The following is a 26,099-nucleotide window of genomic DNA, read 5'->3' on the forward strand; positions in this document are numbered from 1 at the left end:
ATGCTGATTTAAAAGGGTTTAATGAGACGATCGGCTGTCAAGGTAGGGCCCTTTGGATTAGTAGAGTAGAAAAACATGGGGAGTGTCTGTAAGAAAATTTGGATTATTTACAAAATTTTGAAATGTATCTCTTAAAACAAATAAATTAATTCAGTCAAACTCCTCGTATTAAGGGTAAATTGAAAAAGTGACTGCTGATTGCATGTGACCTCTGAAACGATTACTCGTATTTGATGACAATTCTAAATTTGAAAGCTGGATATTACAAATTATATTCTTTTTTTTTGTTTAAAAAAATTCAAATATTTAATTTAATTTTTCAGTATTTTTTCAAAAAAATTTAATTTTCTATCAATATCTATCGATTTTTGAAATGTTTTTCCAAAAAATTTAATACTTGACATTCTTTTCCAAAAAAAATATATTTTTTTGAAAAAGCTATGGCTTTGTGAGTTTTTTTCTCAAAAAGTTAATATTTTAAGAATAACTTTGGATTTTTAATTTTTTTTCAAAAAATTTAATAGTTTGAAAGTTTTTTTCAAACAAATTTAATTTTTAAAATAATTTTTTCAATTTAATTTTTTTTTTCCAAAAAAATCCAAAAACAGAGCCCTGCGGACGCCCCTGCACACGCTCACAAAAGGTGGCCGGTAGCCCACTTTGACTACATTTCATAACTGAGTCAAAAAAATAAACAAACTTTTATCATTGAAGGTCCTTTTTAGAAATTGAAAGATACATTACTTTATAATGAAAAAAAAAAACAAAAAGAAACCTTAAAATAATTATTGACACAGTTGATCAAAAGGCAAATAGGTAATTATCAGAAAGACACCAAAAATGCTTGACTTTAAAAAAAAAAAGTCATTCATAGAGTAAATCTATTTTTTCTTGAGAAAAAAGGGCACATATTTCATTTTACAAAAAAATGAAGGTCATTTTTTTCATATTAGACCCCCAAAAAAATGAGAAATCAGTTGAAAATCCAAACAATATTGAACAACCCCCAAAAACAGAAATCCTAGAACGGCCCTACGGCTCACTGTTAAGCAAGGTCAGTGCAACTAAATACCGACATATTGTAGGAAAAATGACCCAAAAAATTGTCTGTTAATAATAAATTATAACATAAATTCGTCAATTGATCAACAAAAAAAAAAAAGACACTTCATAACAGAGTTAAAAAAAATGAAATACCAATCCGAAAATTTGAATTAGAAAAAAACATATTTAAAACCCCCCTACCCAAAGGAAATTCCCAGCACTGGTCCTGTGGCTCACTCTTAGGTAATACTAATTAGGAGATTTAGTAGTAGGTCAATAATAATAGCAACACCAAATAATTAATTAATCGTTATAATTATTATTAATATCATTATCAAATAATTAGTTAGAAGGCTAAAAAGACCAAGAAAAATCATGTGTTTACAAGTGATTTTATATATATATAGAATTCATTAATCAGAAAAATACATTATATTGTAGGTAATCAACGTTGAATCAATTAATTATGGGTTGTTTTTTTTCATTTGTTTTTACTGTAACAACATATAAAAGCAGGAATTTTGTATGTTTAATTAAATTTTGTAACACTCGTTGGATTGTGGATTGATTCCCCCTATAAAGAACCAAATTCATGGAGATTGACCTCCTCTTCCTCATCTTCCTCCGATTCGACTTCATCCTCCTCTCCTCCTCGGGACTTTTCGTGTCGACGCTTTGCATTCGCCATATCCGCTGCGTGTCGTTTTCGCCATTTGGTGCGTCGATTCTGAAACCAAACCTGGAATAATTATAATAAAAAAAGATTCTATGTAATGATTGAATTACTCAAAAGTTATTTAAACGAAACAAAAATACACTGCGTCAACACATAAAAAATCTAGGAAGCAAATCAAGAAAATGAGTAAATCCCAATTTCTATATTTTTACTTCATATAGAGTCACCGGCAACAGAATGGAATTATATAATGGTGACGTCATTAGGGGTACCCACAAAATTATTTCTTGACATATTTTTTTTAAATCACAAATTTGGAATGAAAACTTTTTTGAAATTTTGTTGACTAATTTGAACGAATAACAAATAATAAAAACAAAAATTATTTAGGCAAAATTGATTTTTATTGGTATTCTCATCAAAAATGGGGTTTAAATACATATTTGAGTCAATGATAGGTTAATTATTCAAATTTGTGTGGATGATTTAAGATACCAATGAAGTTTAGCTATAGTTTAGAACCTTTCTTTGATTGGATATACTTAATTTGATCCGGATATGATCTTTGTGATAAAATCTACTTATTTATCATTGTCAGGATCAATTTTAGCTGCTTAAAGTTCAATTTGCAGGGCCTCCAAAGGATTCATCCTACACATATTTTTTGATATAAATTGACAAAAATTCGTACAAAAATACTAATATAATCTAGACTTTCAGCTTCCCAGTCGGGCCAAATTAAGTATTTTAAATCAAATAAAGGGTTTTAAATTATAGGATATTTTCTACAGAATCTTAATGAATAATAACCCATTCTATTAAATATTGAGGTGTATTACGTATAATTAATTAGGATTTTCTTCATTTCTTCATTTTCGTTGAAGATTGTTTTTATGTTGACACTCCAAATATATTATGTATCCAACTCCCTCCCTCTAAGTATACAAAGTAATCAACCCCTTATTTATTTTTCTAAATCCTACGCAAATAAGGACAGAAACGCTAATAGTTTATGGACGTACTAATAAGTATTAATCACTCTAATGATGGCCAAAGGGTGACGTTGATATTAAATAAACAAAGAAGAAATAGAGAGAGAGAGAGAGAGTGAGAAATATCATAAAAGAAACAAAAAATAAAGTTTTCCAAAAAGCTAATTCTTTTGTATTGAGGTGAATTTTTATGTACTAATATAGTTAAGTATTTTTATATTACGTCGAATAAGAGATATATGTACACTGTTATTTTTTTACGTTTCTAACTATATTTGGGTGACTAACCGTCATAGGGGGATTTTGCAATGGTAGAGGGACCAGGGGTGTCCGCAGGGTTTGGGTTGTAGGAGCTGCTGGCACCCAAATTAAGGATTTTTTTCTTTTTACAAGAAAATTTTATTTTTGAAATTGTTTGTCAAAAAATGTAATATTTGAAATTTAATTTAAATTCTGTAAATAGCTATGGATTTTTAAAATTCATCTCCTAAAAATTTAATATTTGAAAATTTTATGTCAATAGGTGCGGATTTTTGAAAAAAAAAATCAAAAGAAAGTTAAATTTTTTGTGAACAGATGCAGATTTTTTTTTTTTTTTAAATTAATTTTTTGAGGATATCTATTGATTTTTTAAAAAAGTCCATAAAATTTTATTTTTCGTTTATGGTAGTGGATTTGTTAATTTTTTTTTCAAAAAATTTTAGTTTTCTGATTTTTTTTAAAAAAAGTCAAAAATTTAGCCCCCTTCCCCCCTAAAAAAATTATATATATAATCCTGCGGACGCCCCTGGTGACCCACATAATCCTCAAAATGTATTATATAAATATATATATATTCTACACCTAGTATGTAATAAAATTAACCATATTCTCCTAAGGACAAATCTCCAATTCTTCCTATGCCAAGCATCTTTCTTCCAAGGACATGTCCTCTTTTTTTTTTTTTTTTTTTCCAGTTTAATTCGAACTCGATTATTATTATTTTATTTTTTCCTAAACTATAATTCGAAGTCGATTATTATTATTTTATTTTTTTCTAAACTAATATAAGAACTTGCGAGTAGGTTTGAATGACGTCATTACAATGACTTATTAAAACTCTCACCCCAACTGATTTCAAAACGTAAGAGCTTTGGCAACCATTGGCCCATAACGGATTCAATGTATTAATTTCAAAATGTCTTCCTTTCATTCGAAAATCGATAGAATAAATTTTAAATAGTATTTCTTGTCGACTGTTTTTTTTCTTCTCCTAATCAGTGTTCTAAACATTGAAGGCTTCGATGTGTGAACAACTCACAACAATTATCATATAATCATTACATAGTTGCGAAAAATGGACTAACTTCTACCAACTGATTTTGGGACTTTTCCGTTTCTTTTCGGAGGAAAGGCTGGACAATCCCAGGGTTAATAGAAACACAAGGTTAGACGATCATGTAATTAGGCTTCCTAGAATCTTCGATTTAATATAGCGACTCCTGGGCAAAACCAACAGGTTTTGACGTCATAGAGAATAAAAACACGGTATATTTGCACCATATAAGACTGGAAATTATATAATTAAACGTCAATATTCAAAAGCGTGGGGGTAGTGAAACCTCAGTCAGAAAAACGTTTTGGTTTAACGTTGTGCTTCTATTAACCTTGGGGCAATCGAATAAAGTTAACGATGTCCCAAGGGTTAACTTTTATTAGTAGATTATTAGCTTTAAGGTATTGCTTCCAGGGGTTATCTCTCGGGATCCTGTTTTCAGGGGATTTCTACGGCTCATACGCCTACAGTAAGTTACCGGTTAATATTTATTTTCCTGGGAAATTCTGGATTTCCTTATTTGATTGTAAAAGTTTCATTTAATTATGTTGTATACACCACCGAAAACTAGCTTGTTAATTAATTACTATTTAATGAACTTTTTTAAGAGGTCCAATTAGGTTACACAACTTTTTTTATTTATTTAATGGTTATGGAAAAAAATGAAGAGCAAATATGTAAGTGTATTTCTTCTTAAAATATAAACAGAAACACTTGCATTGCATAGTATTCCTTATTTACTAACGTGACCCTGCTCAAAGACAATTTCCCAGGGGTTGAAAAAAACCTTCATACCTACACATGGGTAAGATATGTATATGAACTAAATAACTAAAAAGTCGTCGTCCTCGGACACCCTAATAATAAATAATAATAATCCATGAATACACAATAACAATAAGAAAATCATATTAAAGATTAATTGTTGTTCAGGAATAATGATCCTTTCTGATGAACAACAACACAACAGCTGTAAAGAAGTCAAAAAAAAAAAAACGAATTGGGCGTTTACACCGGAGGGATTATCCTTTCCTTTTGTTATAACCCTCAGATATATATATATATATAAATATATACAAAAGATCTCATCCCTTATATTTTAATAGATTATTTAGATTCCTCGTGGTCCAAAGCAAGAGGAATAAGCGTTTAAGGGGGGGAAAGGAAAGAGAGAGAAAAGAGAAGAAAAAAAAAGGAAAAGAGAAGAAAAAAAAAGGAAAAGGTTTCTTCTTCTTTTCTTTTTTAATACTATGACAACATCAATAAAAATAACAACTAATACATGTGTAGGGCTTTAAGAGCCCTCTTTTGTAAAGGTATCATCCTTTATTATATATGTACAACAATCAGCTATCTCTTTCCCCTCTTTTTTCCCCCTTTTTTTTCAATGAAGAAGGCGCTAAAATATTCTCTTGGGATCCATTACTACAACAACTACAACTAAAAAGGAAGAAGAAAAAGGCTAATGGATATGATGAAGCACACTAACCCCCCCTCTCTCTCTCTCTCTCTCTTTTACTAATTGAATAAAATCATCATCTCTTCCTTAATTGAATAGAGCTACTACTAAAGGAGACGAAAAGGAAGAGGAAAAAAAAAAAAAAAAGATTTATTGCCAGGTAGTGAGTGCTCTGTCGACTCAAACAATTGAATTGAGTCGATTCGAATTCGAAAAAAAATACACGTGGTGACGTCAAAGTTTGGTCACAAAACGTCATCAATGATGATTTGAGTTTTGTGGTGGCGTTATGGGCAGGAAGTGATTTTCTAATTAATGGATTCCCGACAGGGACTCCATGAGGTCATTGAAAAATCGAAGTTTATGGAAGCTATGGAATTTTCAATTTATTTTCCTAAAAAAATAATTTTTTTTGAATAGATATTGGCTTTTAAAATTTTTCAGAAAAGATATTTCAATAATTTAAATTTTTTTCAAAAAAATTGATTTTCTGTGAAGTGCTATGAATTTTTCAATTTATTTTCCTAAAAAAATATTTTTTTCTGAATAGAGATGTACTTTTAAAAAATTTTCAGAAAATATAATATTTGATATTTCAATAATTTAAAATTTTTTTTACAAAAAAATTGATTTTCTGTGAAGTGCTATGGATTTTTGAAATTATTTTCCTAAAAAAATTAATTTTTTCAATTTAATTCTCTGTGAATAGCTATGGATTTTGGATAATTTAATTTTTTGGATTTGAAAAAAAAAAAAATCAAAAGCCAATGGATTTTAGATTTTTTTTTTTCCCTGGCAAAATATAATCCTGCGAACACCCTTGCCAATATTTAATGTGAATACTTCAAAATAAAGAAATTTAGACAGATGAAATCTATTTCTCAGATCCCTGAAATATGGACATGAAACTTTCATACTTAATTATATAAAATAAATATGCAAGTTACGAGAATTTGGCTCTCGTCCTAGGATATGTCCCAAGAAATTGGTTTTTCTTAACAAAAAGTATTAAATAAAAAATATCATAAAGCTAAAAGGTCGGCTGTTATAATCAATCACAATTTCTTCTAATCTCCAAGTAGACAGATTAAATATATACGAGGTTTTTAAGGAATAATTCAATCTCAGAGTAACTTTAAAATAGTTGCTCGTAAATATTTTATGAAGAACAGTAAATTCGTCGAAATTGTCTATAAAAAATAGATAAGTAACAGTGTTTTGTTTCGGTTTGAAAATCCTATACCGGTTTGAGACTGTTACTATTTTGAATGGACCGCACTAATTCGGTCCTTTATAGAAGTTGGATCTAGATCGGTCCCTAAGATTGGTCTAATATAAAAATCAGTCTCTTTTAAAATTCGGTCACGAATGAATTGTTTATGACGTCATGTGTTTCCAAATTGTCAACATAGGCAAAATAACATCATATGGAGTTTAACGGGTTTTTACATCAATCATATTTTTACAACTCATAGATTAGAAGAAAGAAGAAAATCGGTCCTTAGATTGAGACGGAAAAAATATTTTCACGATATGAAAACGATTTAATTTTGTTTATATCCAGAAAAACTAAATATTGGTCCAGTCCGGTCTATAAAAAATCACGTAAGAGGGAACCAAAAAAGGATGGTGTTGTACCGAGTCTCTTCACTAGTAAGTAATATGATCTACTGGGCATATATATATTGATAAGGGAATATGAGGGCATGTAAAACTTAAATCCTACAATCTAATTACTAATGATAAATGCACCATAATGTTACAGGCATTGAATGGGTATACCTAATTTTTATTCTATTTTATCGACTCGACTCAAGTCGAGACAACACACCTGTCAATTATTAAAACCATCTTACCTTGACTTGACTCTCCGTCATACCCAATGCAAATGCTAATTTGGCTCTTTCAGGGCCGGCCAAATACTTGGTTTGTTCAAACGTTTTTTCCAGAGCGAATATTTGTTGTCCCGAAAAGGTGGGTCGTGTATGTTTTTTCTTACCATCACAATCAGAGGACGAATGATGATGATGGGAATGAGAGGGATGGGAGCGGACTCCTAGACCTGCAAAAGAAACAAAAAATAAATAAATAACATCAAAATATGTATTAAAATATCCTTCAATTTTTACATTATTGAATACATAATTATTATTTTTCTAACCAAATACATTCACGAATAACAAATAAAAAAGTTAACAGATGATGACATACAGATGACGCCAGGACACGTCATGTGGCCATTACCCCCCTCTCTTTCACTTTTTATTCCCCCCTCCCTCCTATTTCCAACTAACTCAGAGTAGAAGTGAACTTTGATTACTTTTAAAGAGTATAACTATTAATATATTAATTACACATATTAGTGTTGCATTTAGGTACATGAATTCCAAACCAGACCAAGAAGACATTATCCATATCGATCTCATGTAAAGCTCCATAGGTCTGGACCAATATTCGAATAAACTACAGTTAAATTACTAGCTTGGAGTGACTTCTTCCGCAATGTGAGCGGATAAATAACAGTTTTGCCAGTCCACACTCTGAGGAAACCAGTTAAATGCCAACAGTAAACGGTTCGGGAAGGAATATACTCATGATTCACGGACTAGATTGAAATATTGCTATACAAGAGTGAGCATATTTTGATTTCCAAAAAAAGAGGACACTTGACCTGATCCGTTTCTATTTAAAGGGGGTTACGGTTGATTGAAAATTAATATCTAGGATTAAATTATAAATAAATGTTGCGTTATGCTTTTAAAATATTATTTGGTCTTGACCAAACTTATGAAACCAGATATTTAATCAATTTATAAAAATTGCACAAAGTGCTTCGAATGAAAAATATACTGCGAACATTTCTGGATAAAAGATGGCAATTGAACATCTTCTAATAGAAAGAAGGTTACATATAACCAAACTAAAAGAAAAATTGATCTTGGATCGAGTCTCAACACTATTAATTACCCATTTTCCATGACGAATTTTATGGTTAATAAATCAAGATTTTCATTATTGAATCATCTGGACGATCCTTTAACCCCCTTTTTGAAGGGATCCCTAATTAAATCAACTGTTATAATTCCTCTCTTTATATCAATATAAGTTCTAACATATAAATTATAACTTCCTCCTCTGACTTTCTGGAGTTTCTTGACGACGACTTCCGTATTTATGCCTCATTGATTCTGAGCGAAATAAAGGTAACTACTAGTCTCTAAAAGAAGGGGACATTGTAGATATGTTTAGAATTGTAGAAAATATGACATAAAAGGGCATGGAAGATTATTTAGCAATCTAAACAATGTTTTTTCATTTTCCAAACTTATATCGGCCTTAGGACTACAAAGTGTGAGGTTTCCGACCAGCTTGTGTGCTAAAATATGAGAATCTATACACTAAAAGTCATGAGAGCTTAATATATATTTACAACCTCAGAATGTAATATCTAATAGATAAAGTCAAATATCATAAAGATTCACAAGATGTTGGATATATATTTTTTTATAATACAAAAAATTCATCATTTGGTAGGGTATCAAATCGAAAATGACGTCATCGATTAGTTGCAAAGGAATTATTTTACATCAGAAATAATTGTCAGGTTGGAAGATTCGGACCATTGGCATTTTGGGCTTGGCAAAATGAGGTTCGGACGATGGGCTTTCGGACTCAGGCCTAGACCGAATCCACTTCTAAGAGGGCTGCTTGACTTACAAGAATAGCAGGACAGGATATCACATTTTAAGGCCTAAGAGGAAGTCGAATTTCATTCAAAAAAATCAAATATCTCTGTGGCGTCATTTTCTTGTGGCATACACTTTGCATTGAGATTGGATTTTTCAGAGTGTTTTCATTCATAATTATCGTTCCAAATCCTATTGAGCTTTGCCGCGATACTAGTGCTGTGATTCTACAGACAGGTCGTGCCGCACGTAGAAGAGTCCCTATTCTTTACTTCTTTAGGAGATAATGAATAGCACTGAGTAATCTTGAGGATTTGGTGGGGATTTCAAAGTGTGAGTCCTTGTTGGACTCAAAGTAGAATTGAGGATGGAAATGAGAGTAATTTTTATACATGTCCTTGCTCATTATCGGGGGGTCCAGATACTCAGTCGGATTTGTGTTTATATCTCTTTGTTTATAGGTTCTCAAGACTAATCTAATAAAGTTTATTTTTGTTTATTTTGGGTTTACTTTTGTACACAGCAACTCGAAAGATAATATTTCACGATAAGCTGCAATCTGTATATATCTTGGATCTAAGCTAATACGGAAAGGATCTTCTCACATATACAAATAAGTTGAGGTTAACGGCTTTAGATTCTCTACATTCACCACAGAAATTCAGAATTTGATATAGTGTATGAGAATCAAAATCTATTTGTAGTGTGACGTCAAATGAAAGTTCGATAAGTGGATCTTCCATGTCCGAGGACCAATGATTAGCTGTGGCAGTATAAGGTGCATATCCAGTTATGCTTTTGTGGGGACCATCTTTTGGGAAATACTTTTTAAAATGATTCAAAAGAGATTGATGAAAGATATGTATGAGTGTGGTATGAAAAAGATACAAAACGTTTTTATTTCTACACACTTCTCCCATCCCTGTAACATGTTCAAACAGTACCATCACTCCTAGCAGGAAAAAAGGTTTTTGCTTTTTTGAAGTCGTTTCCCCCATTGCAGCCCAGTGTTTGGACTATATTTTTGTTTCGGCCGTATAATCGTGTATCCAAGTTTCATCTAGCGTAATTAATCGGCTCCAAAACTTGTCAACTCAATTAAAGGTCTGTTACATAACAAATATGCGTCAAAAATGGCTGAAACTTTGGTGAATAACTCTCAAAAGATTTTAGATGTAGTTGAGTAGCTTTTATTTACATGGGCTGCCATCTTCAGGTGAGGTTGGAAACTATCAGACCAACATGATGCCTCGTTGACTCTGAGGGAAGTATAGGTAACAACTCTGAGGAGGAAGGAGACGTTCAATACTACATAATATAATGTAAAGTGATGAGTTAGTCATATTTGAAATGTCATAAAGCGCATTAAAGATCATCCAAGAGTAAATGAGGGGAGGGAGAAGCTTTATTCATTCACCAAACATACCATATATCAAATGGTTTTTCATTATTAGCCAATATTCCAACTGTTCAATATTTTATTTCTATGGTCCCCTTCCTCTCTGTCTTTCCTTCAGTTCCTTGTAGCTTCCCTGTTCCTTTTATTTCCTTATTATTCTTGATGATGACGATAGAATAAATTAACTTTTTTGGGAGTCGGATATCATCCCAGGGATTTAAATCAATTTCATACATCAAAATATTATTATTATAAAATATATGTAAATATATTTTACGCCATCTGCTTGTCCCATTATAGAAATTAATTCTTCTTTTTAATTAAATGAGTAGGAAGTCGTAGTTAAGGAAAGAGGAGGAATGGCGTGAACTGATGATGACTCAATGAGCTCTAATCTTTCATACTATTATATACTACCCATATCAAACATCCTTTTCTCTATATTTACATACATAAATCTCATATATACATAGTAATCAAACAAAGTATGTCCTTTGGTCTCTGAAGGACTCATTTTTGAACTTTATACGAACTTGTTCCAAGAAAATACATGTAGCAACGAGCGTGTGTAGCTAATCCTCAGTGTGTCATATTACAAAAGAAAAGGAGAGTCTGCAAGGGGCTCGGATGAAGGTCTGTCGCCCCCACCCCAAAAAAATGAAAAAAATGAATAATAATTTGCTTTCATTTCAATTTCTTTTACAAAAAATGAAATAATTTTTATTAAATTATTTTTCTCTGAGTAGTTATGGATTTTGAAATTTTTAGCCAAAGGCAGCAGATTTTTAAATTTTTAGTGAATGGCTGTAGATTTTTAATTTTTTTTCCCCATAAAATTTAATTTCCTGTGAGTAGTAATGGATGTTTGAAATATTTTTGAATAGCTAGAGACTTTTAAAATAATTTTATAAAAAAATTAATTTTCTTTGAGTAGGTATAGATTTGTAAAATTTTTCTCAGAAAAATTTAATATTTGTTTTTTTGATTTCTAAAAAAATAATTTTTTTTTGTAAACAGGTATGGATTTTTGAAATTTTTTGTTAAACAGCTGTAAATTTTCAATAATTTTTTCTAATTTTTTTTGAAATTTTCTGTGAGTAGATATAGGTTTTAGAAATTTTTCTCCAAAAAATTTGAATTTTTTTTTTTTAAACTTTTTTATTTGAAATTTAATTTTTGGAATTTTTGACTATAAAATATAATTATTCGAGAACGGTTTTGTGTTTGTTTATTAGTTTCATCTTCTTCCAATATAATTTATTTATGTTATAAATTCACTGAAAAAAAATCTGTCTGAAAATTATGAACGAGGATGAAACAAGAGCCTAACTTTTTGTCTTTTAGTCAGTTAAATAAATGACTTATCTTCAAATATATATAAGTCGAATTCAAGAGCAAACAGAGTTCAGTTCTATATAAACAATTATATCTGATAAGGATCATTCTTTTGTATAATTCTTTTGAATTATATATCAAATAGAAATTCAATATTACAAGTATATCGTAAACAGTGCTATTCACAAGTAATTTTTACGACCACTAGTAGAATCTCAATTTATTGAGGGATAAGCTCGAGTGAAGTCTCAAAAGTCAAGTGGCAGGTTTTTGGGTACGTGAGTTAGGGATTTTCAAGCCCTGAGTCTTATTAAAATCCGAGACTTGTCAATCTAATGACGAATTCTAGTCGAGTTACGAGTCTTTCATATTGAGTACTCGTCAAATCTGAAATTTCTTTTTTTAATCCAAATCAAGTGTTCAAAGTCCCAATTTAATAAGAGTTAACTACAATCCATGTTCGAGTCTCCAATTTTGATGAGTTAGTTATAATTATAATTAATTGATTACCAAATAAACTGAAGAATATTTTATTTACTTCATTTCTATGTATTGATTGACAATGAATGTAACTGAAGAAAAGAGCACGCACTTTCAATAGGTTGCAAGTCCTGAAGTAAAAGATGCCTTAGCTATATCACTAGCGAAGGAAGCCGCTCCCGTTGCATCCCAGAATAGAAACAAAGAATGAAGGTACAAGAGAAAACACAGAGGGAGAAAGGAAGGCACATAGAGAAGGAAGGATTTACCTAAAGAAAGAAAGGTTTTATATCTATCAAAAATAGTCTCTTAATGACCTCAGAAGCCCCAAGAAATATCATAGTAGCATTCTTGGTTATTTTATACGTCTACTTGCTAAATTTCAGACTAATCTGTTTGACCATTTTGGATTTCATGTGTGATACATATATAATACATTAAAACAATTAAATATACACTTTGTTTTAATATATAAGACATTAAAACAAAGTGTATATGTCTTTTTGTCTGTTCATCCACGCCTCATATATAAGTAAAGCATAGTTTGTCTACCCAGGACTCATTTTTAGTATCTACAAATATCTTAAAACTGCGCGACTGTGGTAATAAACTATACAAATTCCATTTTTGGGTTTTTTTATGTACCTAACCTTTTTTTCAGAAAATATATGTCTTAAAAGAGAGCGACGTAGCTCAGTGAACAACTTGCCTGAGAGAAATTATTCTCCTGAACCCAATCTGCGTAGGTTGGGATTCACGGTGAATACTAGAGTGGGAATATACATTAAACGTATATTACCACTTCAAAGATAATTTCTATGTCAGTTGGAGTAATTGTAATTACTCCAAATTTGTGTCAGACCTTATTTATTGGGTCCAGTACAGTCTTAGAACTGGTCCTATCAGTCCTTGAGACCGAGTCTAAGGACCGTCAGTCCTTCCTACTATCAGTACTAAATATGATTAATGAAAGGAGACATAAATTTGGGACCAAACTTTATAAAATGTAGGACAGAACCGAAGCAGATCGAGACTGATCAGTGCTAAATAATGACCCACACAACACACACTAATTGTATAACTATACTTTTACTAAATTATTCCAACCTCATTCGATCAATTAAAGGATGCCAAACTATTATAGCAGATAAAAAATACTTGTAGTTTGGTGGTACTAATTTGATTGGCCAACTGAGATACTTAAATATAATATTAGTAGGTATGATGCCTTTAAGAGAATGCTTTAAAATTTTGTGAATTTGTTGAAGGATCGATATAAAGGGAGAAGTCCTAATTTCAGGACCTACAAAATACGCCTCCAACAGCCTTTAACACAATATTATGAATGTACTGCAAATATGTAACTTATGATGAAAACAACAAATCTTCCCCCCCACCCCCTTTATCTATTATTCCATTTATGTTTACATGGTGGCACTCTTAAAGAAAGCAATAAATCTTCTGCTCTTTCTTCGTACTCTCAAAATGATATGTAATATTAATACATATCCTTATATATGTAGATTAGGGTGAGCCTGGTGCCCCCAAAAATCTTTAGTTTGAACGGAACACACTTAACTTTTCCGTAGTATTGTGTGCATAGACATAATCCGTACAATTTTATTTAAATATATTAATATGTACCTATAGCCGAAAGGCAATTAAATGTTGATAAAACCCCTTTTTTTGGTTTTGAATACGTAAAATGTTAATTTTTGATTAAAATACAATGTTTAGAATATATATAAGTACGAATTTGTAGAAAAAAATCCCAATTATTACACAAAAAAGATAAATGAAAAAAAAACAAAAAAAAAACAGTGAAATTTTGGAAAAAGTGTAAAAAAAATACATTAAAAATCCTATTTTTGGGATATATCTAACGTTTATTTTTTGATTGCAAAATATATATTTAGATACAATGATTTGAAAATATTCATAATTCTTTTTAAATCATCATTTATAATCAAAAAGTGGAAGATAATTTCATAAAATCTCCATATTTCCTTCATTGGTTATGTGCAATATGATTTTCTCTTTTATTTTATAGAAATACTATTTTTTTATACCAAATGGATATTTCCCTCAGAAGTGACAATAATATCTTTTAACCATTGTGTCTTAATCTAAAATGTATATTTAATACAAAAATTTATCAGTGCATTCAAAACCTCGAAAACGGGATTTTTATGTAGACTGAACGCTCTTCCATTTTTTAGTAATAAATAGTAACTTTTGCCAAAAGTGGTTCTAATCAATGTATCTCAATCTTTAATCTAGATTTAACAAAAAAAAAAAAAAAATTGTAAGTACATTAAGAACCTTCAAAATAGTATTTTCCCCCCTTTTTCCCAAAATAAAAATAAATATGATGAATATATTTAAATGAACTATCAGGAATGTGTTCAATAAGTCCATCTACCCATAAAATGTTAAGTTGTTTAGAAAAAGTCGAACTATCTGGCCCACCCTAACGTACATACAATACATTGTACATTTAATATGAATGAATACATTGTTTATCACATTTAGTCTCAGAAAGTTATAAGTAAATGGATTTATATTATATATATATATATATATAAACGATAGAAAGAAATGTATGTAATTCAATTACTGATGAGCAATATCTTTTTCTTTTTCGACTCTTGAGATAGAGAGAGAGAGAGAGACTAAGAGATGATGATGCTCCTACTTACTTAATGGAATGGGGTGTTAACAATCAAGACAGGAAAAAAAAATCAAAAAAAAAAACACCAAAAAATATCTCTTATAAATAAATACATCACATTACGTACATAACATATATATTAGAGTGATCCTTATTTTGGAAATCAAATGGTATGAAGGTAGTGTGTGTTTGTCCTTATTTCAGACTGTGGTCCAATTCGGCCCAGTTTTATCCAATCCCACTTGTCGGTCCTTAAATAAGGTAAAATTGATCCCCCGTCACATTATTGAGATTGTTTTTCTTTTTTTAATTATTCAGATAAATGTTCGCATCTTCAGAAAAGTTGCGATTCCTGAACTTTTTCCTCTTAAAATGCCTTTTTTAATTACGGCATTGCCAACATTGCCATGTTGATCATTTTGATCTATTAAAATTATATGGTTAGTGTTGAGACTCGGTCCTGCACCGATTTTTTTTTTCGGTTCGGTCTTAAGTGATTTTTTTAGACCGTTTTGGACCGATTTTTTCGGTCTCAATTCATGGACCGATTTTTTTTTCTAGATCAACTGTCATTTTTCAAAAAATCTCAAAAGTACAATATAAGTTCTAGAACAAATACTGAATACATATAAGAGACGGTGGGATGCAAATTAATCCGAGCTATCTCTGTTTAAACTTCGTATAACGTCATTGTCCTTAAAAAAACATATGATGCCATGTTATAAAGAATTTATCTGTAACATCGGTCTAGACTAATTTATTTGGGACATATGTAAACCGAATTTTTATATGAGACCGGTCCAGACCGAGAACTGTATAACTGTGTCAGTCCGGTCTAGGATTTCAGACCGAAACCCAAGACTAGTTAGTATGTATATATGAGTAATGTAACTATGGGCTTTTGAACTTTATAACATGCCACAGAATATCCATTCAGCAACTTTGAAATGTCTGAAAAAAGAACATTTCATGCACGGAGTTCAAATCAAATTGAAACAAGATTAGCGATTCAGATATCGTTGTATACTATTTGGTGATTATTCTGACATTGATTAGATTGCCTTTTCACATCAGCATATTGAAATATTGTTCAGGGCATATCCAAAATCAATATATTCTCATAAATAAATACTACTAAATTGGCTGGAATCTTCAAAAATATTTTGTAATAATTAAAACTGCCTTATTCATACCCTTTCAATGGACACATTTATACTACTTTATTTCAAAAATATTTATTATATTAGTATTGAATTTCAGTCTGAAGATCTCAAACCAATCTGACAACGCTATGATTTTCAGTGCAAGTCCTATAGGAAAAATCGGTCAGAATAGGACCATTTAATAGTTTGAATAATCTAGTATAGACATACTTTATAGATTAATTATTCATGACGTAATGTTTGCTTCATGATTGTGAGCATGATCGATGGATTGAAACCCAAACAAATTGTTCTACGATTTGAAAATGATTAAATATCAATCTACGGTCTAAGATTGCGGTATGGATCGAAGTTTCCGTCTTGATTGGTATCCGGAAAAATAACCTAATACGGAACCGAAAAATAATTTTCACCACTAGTGATCACCCTAATATATATATAGCAGTGTTATTGTTTTGTTGTTGTTTTTTTACAGGGGAACCAAACATCTCTTTAAATGTGGTCAAAAACTCCTAGAGAGGATGGATCATCATCCCCTCTCTTTTCCCCTCCCATTAGTGACAAACGGTGCACCACAAAGTCCAAATGTCCTCTTATATCATATGTAAATATATATACACCAAATGGCTTTTATAACTATGTACAACAAGCCCCCTAGTGGCGTAGGAATGATAAATCTCTAACTTGCTTTTACTTGTAATTTATTCAAACATCACATAAACGTTTTGTAATCACGTGATCAATATTTGTACAAAGTAGCGGATAATATACAACCTCCATGTATTCACTCTTTTAATTGAATGCACAAGGTGAATTTTGTGGAGGGAAGAAGAAGTTGCAATCCTCAGTGGTTCCCAAAGTGTGGGTTGCTTCATGATTTCCAAAAAAGAATATTAATGTTCCCATCAAAACTTAAGTGATATATTTTTCATAAGTCTCTTCAAGATCATTTAAAAAAGTATTTCCCAGAAAATAGTGCTCTATAAAAACATATTGGATATGCTCAGAGGCGTCTGTAGGGAGGGGTCCCTGGATGGGCTATAGCCCAACGTATCTAGATTTTTTCTTGTGACTATAATTTTTTTTTTTTTTTAAGGATGAAAAAATTTTACGGCAAAATAAGGGTAAAAAATTTATTTTAAGGATTTCCTTTCTTTAAAAAAGTGAAGCTCATTCGACTCAAACTATGCAGATAAGGAAAAAATTATCCAAAGTTTTCTCCAAAAACCAAGTAATCTATTTCCATAAAATGCAATTCAAATTTTATATATTAATATTTCAATGAGAGGTGTTGCACATTGTCTAAACACATATTTTAAGGCTCAAACTCAAAAGAGTTTGGGAACCACTGGCATACGTCATAAGAGAAAATGACACGGTGACGTCATCTGTAGTGGTATATTAAAAAGCGACATCTTGTGCTTGGAAAAACAAAACAAATATTCGCAAATAAACTATTAGTGGTGAGCCTTGATCCGTGACAGATTTTTTTTCCTGCTCAGTCAAATGAGTTTTTCTAAGTCGATCTAGGTGGATATTTTGGTGTAGACTGAGATTTATAAAGTAGACGGAGGTTTAATTAGTTGACCAAAATTTCCTTTTCTAGAAGACAAAGTTGCACATATTTTTTATATAATGTTCATGAACCGAATTTATTATGAGACCGATCCAGAACAAAGTTGGATCAAATATGTTATTTGTCCCTGATGGTTAGGGAGGGTTGTGAATATTGCCTAAATAGCATTGAGCGTAAATTTTTTTTAAAATTATATGTTGGGAAGAGCAAAATATGAATAGCCTTATTAATTATTCCTCCCCATTTTGAAAGTTCTAACGTATCAGTAAGCAAGGATCACTTTTCTTAATAGTGATCTCAAGGAGTCTATAAAATACGACCCCTCGGTATGCAAAACGAGAAAATGACACTTGAACGTAATGCACGAATTTCCATTCTGCACTCCAAGCAGTTGGACGTCTCCAGGACCCCTGTCTACACCGTACACAAGTGCAAAACGTTGGAGAGGAAGAAGGGGTCTGTTAACAAGGCCTAACAGGATCCGGAGGAGTTAAAGAAAACAGCCCAAGCAATCCCTTCAAGTCCATGATGGTCCATCCAGGAGATATCCGTGTTTCACACCAGGCTGTCCAGAGAGCTATCAAAAAAGTTGGTGGAAAGGGCCTTGTAAGGGTGGAGAGGCCGCTTTTGACACAAGCAGCGAAAGAAACCCATCTCCTCTGTTGCAACACTCTTTTAAACTCTATTTTGACACTTTTTGGCCCTCTATAGCCCTAAAGACAACCCCTTCAACTATACCTTTAGAATGCATGTCCAGGCCTGCAGTGTACGTCATGCAAAAACTGAGGCCCTCAAAGCCACTGTCAGCCAACACTGGGACGTTATGACAGAGGACTACATTCGCAGCGGCTGCCAGACCTTCCTCCGGCGCCTGGAACCCATCATTGCCGCTGCAAAAGGCAGTTAAATTAATGATTAAGGGAGATCAGACATACATCAATTTATAGTATTAATTTTGTTGAAAATATATTGTTAATTAATACATTGTATCTTGTTGAATTTTAAAATACATAGCGTTCAGATTTTAATGGAGCATATGAAATTCTATGTTCCGTATTTTTAAACTCACCGCAATGTATACAATATTCCCAACCCTACGACGTAGGACACTCCATTTGGAGAGGGGGACATCTTTTATGTTTGTTCTTAGCTTATATAGTATGTATAATGTACAAAGTGAAGAGGTGTGAACGCCCTCTGGGGAGCGTTTAAAAACAAATGATTTAAAATTAGCATATCATCATCATATGCCGTCTCCTATAATAATGTATAACATTTTGTTACATACATACATATATCCTAACAATACATATAATATGTACAAACCCCCCTGACATACAAAAAGGGGGAACGGGGGGGGTAACACTTATTTTACGACTCAATGAGTCGATTCTCTCTCTCTCTCTCCATCTTGTATATTATTTGTGTTTTCAAACATTCAAATTATTATTCCCTTTTCCATGGAGGCTTTCCTTTATTTACTTATTCTTTCTGCTTTTATTATTGTGGATATTTTTGGTTTGACATCCACTGAGAGAAGAAGAAGATGTTTCAACTCTATGTTGGTACATTGTAGTATCTATAGCACACATATTTATATACAGGGTGAGGATTTTAAATCCGAAGGATTGTGTAGACTACAATTATTTTCTCAAATTATAGGACAGGGGTAATGACAGATTTTAAACGTTACAACAGTAAACTCAAATTGGAACTGGTATTTGCTACTTGGCTATGTCATAAAAAAATTGCAACATACAAAAAAAAAAAAATAATGTTATATAGACAAACACAAATAAACATGCTATTTAATAATAATAAAAATTCCTCAAATTTTAGAACAAACCTCCATCCCAGACGAAAATCCAGAGGACATTTTTGTCATGTATGGAAAAGTACCAAATCGCAGCTTTCACTTAATTAGCAATTATCCCCAATAAAAGAATGATACATTAATAGATTGCATGCATTTGAAAGGGGTCATATTCGCGTCAAATGAAGTACCTGAAATCAAACTCAGGTTTTAAACTATAGCCAAAGTTCATGAGCATCGGATCTCATCCCAGAAATTTGAGTAATACGCCTAGAAATAGGGCTCTATATACTTTTATATGGAGTAAACAAGTCAGTTGGGATTTTCTCATTTCCTTAATTTGTTTTTATATTGACGCACCACATATATAGAAGAATATAATATCATGTTGTACAATGTCTCATAGTTATGAAGAGAGATGAGATAGGAGGGGCTCTCATATTAGTTAGTAAGTGAGTTAGATATTATATATTGTACACATATATCTGATGATACGCACGCATCCTTCATTATAAAAACATTTAATAAAAATATGTAAACTTTGTATTTAATTCTATGTTCTCGAAAGAAGAAGAAGAAAATAAAAACCTTATTATTATTATTTTGTTATGACTAAAAAGGAAGGAGGGGGGAAGTATTTAAATATGAGTTAAATTAAAATAAAACTATTTAATATATATACCTAATTTAAATATATATATATATTTATGAATAAATTAAATTCAGGTACCTACACACACAAATATTGTACACCACAATTTACTTTTTAAAATGATGTTGCATGGATCCCAAACCCCTTAATTAAGATACATACATAAAATTACGGGGAAATTAACATAAAAACAATCTTGAAAGGAACAGAAATCAGTAATAGGTGGAATTACTGAATGTTTACTTATATCAATTAGCCATTTTAAGGTCAATTATGGCCTTTTTATTTGAATTTTTAGAATGATTTGTGATACTCAATAATGTGGACCCTCGTTTAAAAGCTTTTTTTCGTTTATAGGACCGTATATGGTCCCTGTTATGTACATAAATTCCATCAACTCAATTTTATTTCATTGTGACTATGAATTTCCGCCAGGAATTTAATTGCAATTTGTGGTTCCTACGCAAAAATAATCTAAATAAGTTGCTTATAGAAGTTGACGATAACTTCTCCGCGGTATTTTAATACTCGAATTACATAATATCCTAAAATATCGTTTATATACATTACCGTATATTAAAAAAAACCAACAAATATAATGTCCTTTATATAAAGAAAATCAAACAAAATATCCCAATTAATTATTTCCTTTACCTTCAAAAAGGTCATTAAAAGTTGTCAAATTAATTTTTTTTTTTAATATTGAGCAGTTATAAGTACTTGGAGATCTTGATATTTTCCAAGGAAATTCACCTCAAGTCCCTTAATCAGACTACTATATTCAAGGACAGGCTCTCCAAATCAAAGAAAAGGATGACGTGAATTTTTATTTGTAGGTTGACTCGCTTGGGATGACAATTTTATTGCTTAATATTTTGTATATACAACCCCTAATGCCTCCTTGTATTTTCCGCAATGAAGTACACAAGGTACAAAGCTAGTAGATTTGTTAGTAAATGCTACAATACCCTTCTTCAAAATACATGACAAATTAGTCACATCCTTAGATATGTTTTCCTATCTTTTTAGTATTGTGGCAATATTATTTATTTATAGGGTAGGGTCTATTCTAGGATGGGGGTAATGGTGATAAGACTATTTGCTCTTTCTTGGGGGATTGCTATTGTTTGAACAAGATGGATGAATATCTATACCTATTTATAGATGATTCTCTATTTATTTTTGTTCATAAATCCTTTATCGAAATTACAGAATAACCTTTGACTACGAGCTGTATCTTATGGCAAAACTAAGTTAGAACAAGGATGGACCATTCAATAGTAGGCAGTGACGTGAAAACAGAAGGAAGGGGGGAGCATTGGACATAAGTGGGCAGAAGTTACTCGGATGTAGCTCCTCAATTCTACTCCGAGTCCCATTTGGACATTCACTTATAACTGGACGGAGCAAACCCTCATTGTTACTATTCATATTCTATGAACACATGCATTACTTTATACATTCATATTTTGTTTTCAAGACTAAAAGAATAAACACTTATGTAGGGTCCAAAATACCTGTGGCCCGGGTATATGTTTTATATAATATATGTCGTGTACAAATTGCCATAAGTGAATGCAAATTTACAGATCTTTTGATCAGGCTAATGCAATAACGGAATATACCTAATATGGTCGATATGTTTATAGTATAATTGATGACTTTTTAAATAAAAATCACGGATTGATAATGACACTCTATGGCACGTTATAAAGTTCAATTGCCCACAGTTCCATACACCCTAAATACATAATGAATAAGTAATTATTGATGGTTGGTAATTCAAATGACTGAGTTTGTGAACATGTATTTACAATCCTTTAGTACAAGTTGCAATTTATAAACAAATCAATATATGATAAGCGTCAACATAAAAACAATATTAAACAAAAATCAATTAACGGAGAAAATCCCAATTTATCTTTATACCTACAACCCAATATTTCATAGATATATTTTTAGTCAGTTATAGTCTTTGATTTTCAATTTCGGAGAGGAGTCTGGATACTAAATAATTGTTGTTACAGTTTAGAGCTGTATTTAATTTAAAAGCCTTTTATTAGCCCCGACATGCCCCCTTTTAAATATAACATCTATTAATTTCATTCATTGAGAAGATCACTTTTCCCACCTTAAATTGTTATTTACGACACACCCAAAGGATTAGTAAAAATAATTTGCTTATATAAATCGACGAATATTCGTCAAAGAATACAAATATCATCCACACTTAATTGTGAGAAAAATTATTATGTCTTGCTTTTGTTTTGACGGAGCAAAATGTATCCTACTTTTTTACCCGGAGTATCCGGACATTTTTGATAAAGTCAATCGATTAAATAATTGAAGTATGGTCCTTGGTCATCCTAACCATAAATAATCAATAGTTTAAGTATGGAATCCATCACCCATAGATCAAATGATTCATTATAATATATCCGTTTAATCGTCGAAATGATTCCTTTATACATAGTGTGGTCCCAAGGGAGGAAATATCCAAAGGATCTATGTATATATATATCCCAAATCTTAGACATATTAATTAGCTATTTTTTAATTATAGATCGTTTTTTTATTTTGGGAGAGGCTCTGTAATCATATTTACAATTATTACAAGAGATGTTTGATTACAAGTTGGAAAATAAACAGACTACTAATTAAGTAAATATATAATAAGGCCGCTAGGATGATAAGGAACAGATGAAATGAGTAATTAATAATGGTTACTAATTTGTTCAAATATCGAAAAATGGGCACTGAAAATACACAAATGATTGGTTTTGAAATTGTATTTTGTTTGATTAAAAAAAAAAAAAAATCAATTAGTAAGGATATTGAATTAAAATTAAATGCATAAATATTCATAAAGCGAAAAGGGCTTTGAAGTCATGATCATTGGAGATGGACTATAAAAGGATTACACTTGTCAATCAAATGTCAACTTATTTTGATGGATATTCTATTGAGAAATATTGACCTTTATATCTTGGAATTTTGGGTGTTGTGACCTAGTGAGTTTGAAAAATACTTTTTTTTTTTTGCAGCATTATTTGCTTTGAAAGATGTAAATCAAATAAAAAAACACATCAAATATAGTTTGTAGGTAATATGCGTCTAAATTCAAATTTAAAAAAACAATATTTCTGTATCTTTTTCTGGACATGAGAAAATACTTTCTAAGTACAAATAACCTGACGAAAAATGGACATTGTCTTTGGAGATAGAACAAATTCCTAATTTTGAATCCCAATAATGAAAATCCGGGTTAGCCGTAAATTGAGGTTATAAAAAGAACACATTAAAAAAACTAATAATTAGGTCATGTTTTTATAGGCTAAATCAATGAGGAACACAGGATCTCAATGCAAGGGCATACATTTATTGACCAGTGTCATCATTTTGTTTATCCAATAGATGGTGAGAGATAAAGATCTCAAACATGGGAGATGTAACTCAAAAACCCACAACCATAAAGGGGAAAAAAATCTATTTAGCATTATAACTTGCTATAAAGAACATAAATTATAATTGTAGTAACACTCCGTCTCGAATCAGAGACATGAACCAACCGTGACAAATGTGGATGTAATTTGTTGTTGGTTTAATTTTCACTCGTTGGAGGGGGGGGGTAGTAGTAGTAGTCAATTACCACCACCACCACCACCACAAGAAAGGGACATTTAAATCCTTTATTTCCTGCTCTCCTAGAAAGATAAAAAAAATCAAATCAAATCCCTTCGAACGATTCCCCTTTTTTGGCAATATTCAAATTCGATATACATAATTTATAATATGTATGTAGATATCGATATGTATGTATCTATGGTGAACAAAAGAAGAGGGGTGGCACACGATGGTCGTCGGATATACAACTATTGATGAATAAAATATAAAAGGGCCCCTACCTGGGAAACTGAGTCTATCTCTCCAAATGTTTGGATTGGAAATGAGTCCTTGAATCCCTGGCCAGTAGAGATTATTATCTCCAGAGCTGTTGTTACCGCCTATCGAGGAAGAGCTGGGATTTTCGGATCCTCCGTCCTCCTCTTCATTGCTTCCGTTGTTGTTATTGTTGTTATTTGAAGAGGAGGATGCTGGGGAGGAGAAGGGGCGTGAGGGATCCTCTAGCTTTGGGAAATTCCCCACACCGGATTGCTGTTGTAGGGACTCAAAGAATGCAATTTGTCGTTCTTCTTCGGAGCGATGCCGATTGAGGATATTGTCTATGCCATGAGGGTTACATGACCCAAAAGGGGACTCGCTGTAGACAAGGTGGTTCTTACTGTCGACATAGTCTTCGTCGGATTTCATTATCCCCACACTGCACATTCAGACGAGGGTCTATGGGCGTAGAGTGGCTTGGCTCTTATTAATAAGTGAGTCCTTGGGGCACTTATTGGACCTTGATTGTAGGGAGTTAATACGTAGTTAGAACAACACCAATATTATATATAAAAAACTCAACAATCAAATGATGATTAAAATAATACACAGGAATCAGTAGACAACTTTGATTGATTCTACTCTCAGGTTATCTATTTTTTATGAGCGACTAATTCGTCTCTTCCTCTCTCTCTTCCAACTCCCAGCCGCTATTTTTCTTCCTTTTCTTCTTTCCTACACTAGAGAAGGAGACATGAGGCAACGTCAGACACCAACTGCTTCCCCTCCGACTATCCTCCATTTTCTTTTCTCTTGTCAACTTTACACACTCTCCAAAGAGAGATGCCTCAAACTCCTAGAGGAGTCCATCAAAATATTCCCTCCCACTTTTTGTCGTCCAAAGAGAAGGCCCGTTGCTTTGCGTAGAGAACGGAGCGGCCGCCCACTCTGCGTCGTCTCCGGGTTTAGAATGTACAATTTTTATTCTAGCAGCCTTGCTATGTAAATGAGCCTACCAACAACGAAGGTAGCCTATGTATATGTATATTAAAAGAATTAGAAATTCGCATAAATAATTGAATGTGTGTTTTCCTTTATGATTTGATATGTTGAGCCATTTTATGGGCGAAAGAATAAAGTCCTTTTTCATCATCATCCTCCTGACTCTTTTGTCACGCTCAATTATTCCTTCAACAACAATAACAACAAGAAGACTCACTCCTAATCTATTATATCCAATCCCCCCTCCATCAACTTCAGATTCTCCCATCTGTAGCTGCTTTAAGTTCATACAAATAAAGATTCAAAACGAATTATCCTCTCATTTGACAAATAAATTTGTCAAAAAACGCCCTCTAACGGGCGTTATTCATTTAAGGCGCAGAGTATGACTTATTATTCAGCAACAAAAGGTGACCTTCCCCATCTAAAGGGCGCAGTTGTGTACAAGTTGGGATTTTGTAGAGTAAGCCCCATAAGCAGATTGTACAAGTTGCGACCAATCTCAAAATCATATAAAGTTACCTACCTAAAGTTTGTGAAAAGTACTCATTTATAGATACGTTGATCTTCACCACTTGACGAGCAATCCACCTTCTACAGCATGATTAATTTTGGACTCAAGAGGCCTTCTCTCACAGGATATTACTTCATTCAATCAAATTATATGTATATGCGGAACCGTTAGCATAAAAGCAGGCTACATTTATATTCTTGAAGGAATATTCGTCAATTTCTATCAACAAAACATTCACATTAATCCTTCAAGTAGATAAAAATCATCTTTCCAATTTAAAAAATAGAAATTGATATATTTGAGAGGAGCCATATCGGGGCCAAATTAAGACTTAAAGGTCACATACCGGCTCTGCATTATGGAAAAAAAACTGGGGTATCCTAATTCATCCCAGAACTAGGAATATAATTTCTAAAAATGATCAAAATGTGTCTATTATA

At 31.8% G+C, this 26,099-nt stretch overlaps 1 protein-coding gene across 1 annotated transcript; it reads right to left on the reverse strand.

Annotated features, from left to right (window-relative positions):
• Positions 1 to 1,343: 1,343 nt before the first annotated feature.
• On the reverse strand, positions 1,344 to 24,940 carry HGTX (HGTX homeodomain transcription factor). The gene is made up of 3 exons (XM_040720850.2): positions 24,167 to 24,940; positions 7,343 to 7,548; positions 1,344 to 1,783 (listed from the first exon to the last, which is right to left on the reverse strand). The coding sequence occupies exons 1-3, from the start codon at positions 24,588 to 24,590 to the stop codon at positions 1,619 to 1,621; spliced, it is 795 nt and encodes a 264-aa protein (XP_040576784.1). The 5' UTR covers positions 24,591 to 24,940; the 3' UTR covers positions 1,344 to 1,618.
• Positions 24,941 to 26,099: the final 1,159 nt, after the last annotated feature.

This window comes from Lepeophtheirus salmonis, chromosome 10, assembly GCF_016086655.4.
Source record: "Lepeophtheirus salmonis chromosome 10, UVic_Lsal_1.4, whole genome shotgun sequence".
Taxonomy (NCBI): Eukaryota; Metazoa; Arthropoda; class Copepoda; order Siphonostomatoida; family Caligidae; genus Lepeophtheirus; species Lepeophtheirus salmonis.